The sequence below is a fragment of the Mauremys reevesii genome, linkage group 8 (assembly GCF_016161935.1).
Source record: "Mauremys reevesii isolate NIE-2019 linkage group 8, ASM1616193v1, whole genome shotgun sequence".
NCBI lineage: Eukaryota > Metazoa > Chordata > Testudines > Geoemydidae > Mauremys > Mauremys reevesii.
The window spans coordinates 92532086-92538085 of record NC_052630.1 but is presented as its reverse complement, the minus strand read 5'-3'; the positions used below and the strand labels follow the sequence as shown (position 1 = coordinate 92538085).

The window sequence follows — 6000 nt, the reverse complement described above, 5'->3', positions numbered from 1 at the left end:
TATGGCGTCCAGGATGAAGTCCAAGTTTTATTTCTCAATAAAACTTCTTTGATTCCCAACGTTGATAACATGGCTTGCTCTTTTCAATACCTTAATATTAAGTGCATTTTTGAAAACTTGTTTAGATGTCCATTTTGCGAAGGCTCATTCTGCTGAAGGAGTCTCTGGGGGGGGAGGGGGGGAGAAAAAAAAACAAGACAATAAGCTTATATTTTCCATTGTGAATTAAAAAGTCCATGCTCTCCATTAAGATGCACAGTGCTTTTCTGTACATGATTTCTATGTTTGCTCACTGCAAAAATTGACTTGAATTTTTACAATTCGTTTGCTAATTTGGGTTTGCATTTTGAGAACACTGGAGTGATTGTGTTTTATTGACATGAATATTCACAGATGATGAAATTCAGAGGGACAGCACAAGGCCTGGGCACCTGTTACGTCCTATGGGAAATTTCACTCACAAAACATTTCTAAACTTCATGTGAGAAAACCAAATCTGAAATTCATATGCATGAGTAGTTGTGGCAGAAGGTCTCATGAGATCATCCAGCCAGGGAACAGAACAGAAACCAAAATATGCAACTTACCTAATCAACCAACAACAAACTAAAAATAGCTCAAATAAAGAATACTCAGAGAATAGTTCATGAGCCATCCGCAGAGTTGAGAACAAGAAAAAATTTGACAATTGATGAAACTGGAGGAAATTGCCATCAATTAGTAGAAAAATACACTAAATCTGTCAGTTATTCATTGTGGATTTTTTGCTGAATTCTAGTTGGACAGAGTTCTTCTGTTTGTTTTTCCTGTTGCTCTCCACTGCTGAACAACGGCTACGCAAACAGGAAACTTTAGGATGAGGGCTATATTCTTCTGAAGCAGTTGCATGTAGCAAGAGTTGTTTTGAAGACCACACACAAACAAAACAGTAATAATGTTCATACAATGAAAGGAACTGTAGCTCGCTTGCTACTTGCATTTAATAGGTTAGGCTTCTTCTCCTATGCTTCAGTGATGTATATTTAAAAAACAGACTGGTTGGACATTAGGACATATTAAGTATCAGTCCTTAGCACAGTTTTGCGCTATTTCACCCTAACTTGTTACTGGATCACTGCATGAATTATGATGTCACTCATATGCTCCCGGTCCTAAGAGCCATAGAAGACATACGAATGGCAATTAGGGATAAAGAGAAAGCTAATTTCAGGAATTGCCAAGCCTGCCACTTCTTCAGTAAGCAAGGAATGTGTAATAGGAGACACTTAACCACTATCTTGTTTTCAGGATTGTAGATTGAGGCCCATCATTTCTAAGGGGTTGTAGTAGTTTTGGGTGGGTGCTTTTAACCCTAAATCTACTGCAGGAACAGCATGCAAATTCCACTTGCTCAATTATGATACGTGCACTTGTTAAAATCAGCTCTCATAACACTGGTATCATAACACTAATAGCACAAATGGCTCCTGACCTGGTTGATAAAATAATTAATGATTTTATGTTAAAACCCATTGCAGGGGAATGGAAATGGTTAGTCTGCTTCAGAAAGGTCTCCCAACATGGACAACATTCACTGGCTTTTTAACGTGAAGCTCTACAATCCATACTGTGCATCCGCTAGGATACTCACCCCAGGGATTCTTTAGCTACCCCTCCAGGGATCATTGGGCTTCACTCCCTGCAATTTTAGGTACAGAACTGACTGGACTTGGAGGAGGAGTGGTCTCAAACCTGTTAGAAGGAAGGAGCATCCTAATGGAATGAGGAAAAGGGGGCCATACCAGAAAAATCTGCAAAGGCAAACTGGCCAACCAATGCCATCCTGCAGTGCAAGAGATATGGGGATGGGGATGGACCCACCTGCATTTCCTCTTAAAAGATCTATGGTAAGGAAAGTGGTTTTAAACACTCCCAGGGGAGTCTCCTGTTCCCATTCCTATGTCCTCTTTATGCCATATCATTCCAGCTGAGTTTTTGTTTTTCAACATTACCCGAGTTAGGTTAAAATAGAGTAAAATTAACATCCACCTGTGGCAAGCGACAGGCAAAACTGCCTTGTATAACTGCGGGATCTTTCTATTTATCAAGGGCTGGAGCGCTTCCTTGAGCCGGTGATAGTTCCTTTCAAGCTCCCGTTGATATTCCTTTTGGTCTGGACCTATCAGGCTTTTGTTTTTGCGTAATGCATCTTCACACCTAGAAAACAAAATTTTGTAAAACTCTGGCAGACAACAGGGGATGCCTGTTAATTTATTAGTATGAGAGCATTTAATACAGTTCTCCTGGCTTGACACTTAATATCCTCCATCTTGTCTTCTGGGTAATAATAAGGACTCAGTTTATCTGGTTGGTTTCCTTGGGGAGAGGATAGTGAGTCATATTTCCAATTTCCATTTTATTCATAGAGTTGTGATTCATTTTTAAATTTAATTTGTTCTCCTATAACATTTCTCCTCTGTGAGGAGGAATGGAAAGCTTATCTCCACAGCCATTTTCAGCCCAAGGGGGTTTAAAGATGGATGTTTTCACTGCCAGCCCTAGGAAAAGATTATCAAGCAGCAGACTATTAAATGTTCACTGTGAACTCTAGTATTTTGAACGATGTAAATTAAACAACGTGTCTAAAAAGGAATTGATAATATCAATGCCACTTTACTTCATAATGAATAACCAGGCTGCTTCTGGACCTACTAGTTCAGAAAAGGAGGGCAATATTGTAATTTCAGTTATTTGCACCAATTGTTTAAATGCTCATGAGATTTAGTACCGGATTGAGACTGCAATTCTCTTTACCAACAAGGAAGGAAAAATAGAGCAGCAGCACACACGTCCCTCAGAGAACTCTGCCAACATGCTTCAAACCCACCTGGAGAGGGTAATTCAGTCTCCCTGCCAAATCAAGTTTGCCTGTTGTGTTGACACTATCAATAAAGATATTCATTAGTGCCAATTATGATAGTGGGGTGTTTGAGATGAGGACACCTGTCCATAAGGAACTCTGCCGAGACCACCAATTCATTTCACATACACACCCATACCTAAGAACTTGGGCCACTTGACAGTAGTTCTCAGAGACAGATGGCACCAAGGAAACAGAAAACACATTTTTTAAACAGACTTGTTCCTCGAACAGAGCAAATGGTGATTACTGTATCTTTTCCTACATTACAAGTGTATTCTTTTACCAGGCACTGGACACCCCCTTATACTGCTATCTGAATTTCTGTTTAATGCACTGAAAATAAATGTTCTTGGAAAGAGTTTGAAGCCAATACTCTACCTTTTTGTGAAGTCTTTGAAACAGAGCCGTAGTTTGTTATGGTGTCTGAAGAGCTTTGGATCATTGGGTATTTCAGACAAGAAAACCTGTGCAACTTCTAATGGTCCCTTTAGGAGTAGAAGAGAAAATAGTAAGTGTCTCTGCACTCCTGTCATAGCCATTGGAGAAATTTCTTACATATAGAAACTTTCATAAAATGCAACATTCCCTTAAGAGGGTATTTCTTGGTGAATTGTGTCTTCTAAGTCCAGAGTAAATCACCAACTATCGTGACAAGTGAAAATGTCTGTTATTCTCAAGATAATCTTTAAAGCGTGGGTCTGCTTTTGGAAAGTGACTGTAAAATACATGAGATTCCACATTTATTCTTTCTCAATGGCTTCTAAATCAAATGTGCTCAGTTGTCAAGTAAACAGGTATTTAACACTGAAAACTGAACCAGTATAGTAGTTGTTTGCCAGCCCTGCAAAATGAACGTAGGGTCTGAAATTCAAGTTATAATTTTTCTGGCTTGTCCAGTAGTAAAGATTCTGCAGGCAAAACTCTTCCCTCATCTTCTACCTGTGCAATTGTATTACTTTCAATTCCATTGATATTGCAGAAACCAAAATACAAACCAGCTCACTCACTCTTAGCTTTGGTAGCTCTGCAGGGCTAACCAGAGTGAGAAGTAGCAATACTTATTTTTAATCAAAAAAGCAAGCAGATATGATTCTGGATACCAACAAGCAGCAGGTCAGCTGACTAAGATGGGCCAGTTTCACTTAGTCACTGTATTGATCAGAACCACACTTTCAACGATTGCCACTCAAATCATAAAATCGCTGATAGTAACTAGTCAAGAATCAACAGAAAATCAATCTTGCATCTATAGTTTGGGCTGTAATCTTACTGCAGAGGAAAGGACATTCACCAAATCCATCATTTAGAGTGAGGTACTGTAAACTATTATTTACCACCTCACAGAAACATACAAAAAGCTGGGGTTCCAGCAGCATCATTCAATTATATTTGCTATTACCTAGAGCCGTGTTTTCCAAACTTGGGTCGTTGCTTGTGTAGGCCTGGCAGGCCTGGCCAGTTTGTTTACCTGCCGCGCCCGCAGGTCTGGCTGATCGTGGCTCCCACTGGCCGCAGTTTGCTGCTCCAGGCCAATGGGGGCTGCGGGAAGCAGTGGCCAGTACGTCCCTCGGCCTGCGCCGCTTCCAGCAGCTCCCATTGGTCTCGAGTGGCGAACCGCGGCCAGTGGGAGCCATGATCAGCCAGACCTGCGGGCGTAGCAGGTAAACAAACCGTCCTGGCCCGCCAGGGGCTTTCCCTACACAAGCGGCATCCCAAGTTTGGGAAACACTGACCTAGAGCATTTGGACAGGAGAAAAATTTCTCTGGCAGCAATTATATTAGAAGTTCCCTCATTCTATGGTATACTTGGTTTTAATTCAGGGCACTGCAACTATTTTCCACTCATAATTGACTTTCTGTTGCTGAGGTACTTTACTGCTGTGTTCCCTCAACAATAGAGAGAGTAAAATCTCTTGATAACCTCTCTGGATTTTCACTTCTCCCTTGCTAGATTATCCCTAATGCCAAAGGTGTCCAGTCTTTGCAACACAAAAGGCTACAGTGGCCGGGATCACAATGCTGCCTCTCATTTGCTGGTACTTTAATTGTGCTATTAGCTGTGAAGTATGTTTCTAAAGTGACTTTGCACATTTTTAAAATTAAACGAAAAAAATCCAGACAAAAGCAGTTTTCACTGACACAACTTTAAGCCTCCACCAAGCTTGAACATCCAACTGAGTGATATGCAATATCTGAGCGTGTTTGAAGCATGATAAAATGATTCTCACCTGATTTACCGTTGTACCTACTGAACCTTGCAGCACCATTTGGAGCATCTTTGGGTCTGCTGGATCTTGATGAGTTGCAAAAGCTAATTCCTGTGTTTTTTTCTGCATGTCCTCTATGGCAACTTCAATGGGTGTCAAAATTATCTACAGAGGCAAACATTAGCCAGAAATATGTGGACTGTATTTTTTTTTTATTATTATTATGGCCAAGATTTTCGAAAAAAGGCACCTAAAACTAGGCTCCCAGGGTGGGATTCTCAAAAAGCACCTATGTGACCTGGGAGCCTAAATCCCATTAGAAGTTAATAGAACTGGTGTTCTGAAACCACGTTGGCGCTTTTGCAGATCCCACCTCTGAGCCTTCATTTAGGGTCCTAAATAAGTGACTGGATATTCAGAAGTGCTTCTGCAGTTGGGTGCTTAGAGCTTTTAAAAATTAGGTCCCTTGTGCCCGTTGCACCCCATTGTGTTCAATCAACCCACATGCAAGAAGTTGCAGGATTACAGCCTTATTCAGGTACCTAAATATGCATTTAGGACCCTGGCTGTAGGTTCCTGTAGTGGAAAACCTTGGCTTAAATTATGTTGGGGACAATTCTTTCTATTAGTGGCAGGCTTCTGAAGTGAGGGAGGGACCCAGTGTAATTGCAGAGGTAGAGCACATGTTCCTCGAGCAAAATGGCAGAGATATAACTCATGCTACTACATGGCAGACTCAGAGCTTGTCTACATACACAGACGTGTACAAATTCAACTTCAGGGATGATTTTAAACCAGTTCAAACGGCTATGTGGACACACGTATCTTAGTTTAGTTTAAATTGATTAGAAACAGGTTTAAGCGAAAACAAAATAAACTAAAATAAAGAGT

The 6000-nt window shown here is 40.7% G+C and overlaps 1 protein-coding gene across 4 annotated transcripts in view; it reads right to left on the bottom strand.

Annotated features, from left to right (window-relative positions):
* DOCK7 (dedicator of cytokinesis 7) overlaps nt 1-6000 on the bottom strand; it is a 142344-nt gene continuing 136344 nt past the window's right edge. For all 4 annotated transcript variants that reach the window (XM_039484526.1, XM_039484527.1, XM_039484528.1 and 1 more), the window contains 4 exons: nt 5131-5274; nt 3281-3387; nt 2029-2196; nt 1-164 (listed from right to left, as the gene is read on the bottom strand). In XM_039484526.1, the coding sequence (XP_039340460.1) occupies nt 122-164; nt 2029-2196; nt 3281-3387; nt 5131-5274 (462 nt within the window). In that variant the 3' untranslated portion in view covers nt 1-121. The remainder of the gene's footprint in view (nt 165-2028; nt 2197-3280; nt 3388-5130; nt 5275-6000) is intronic.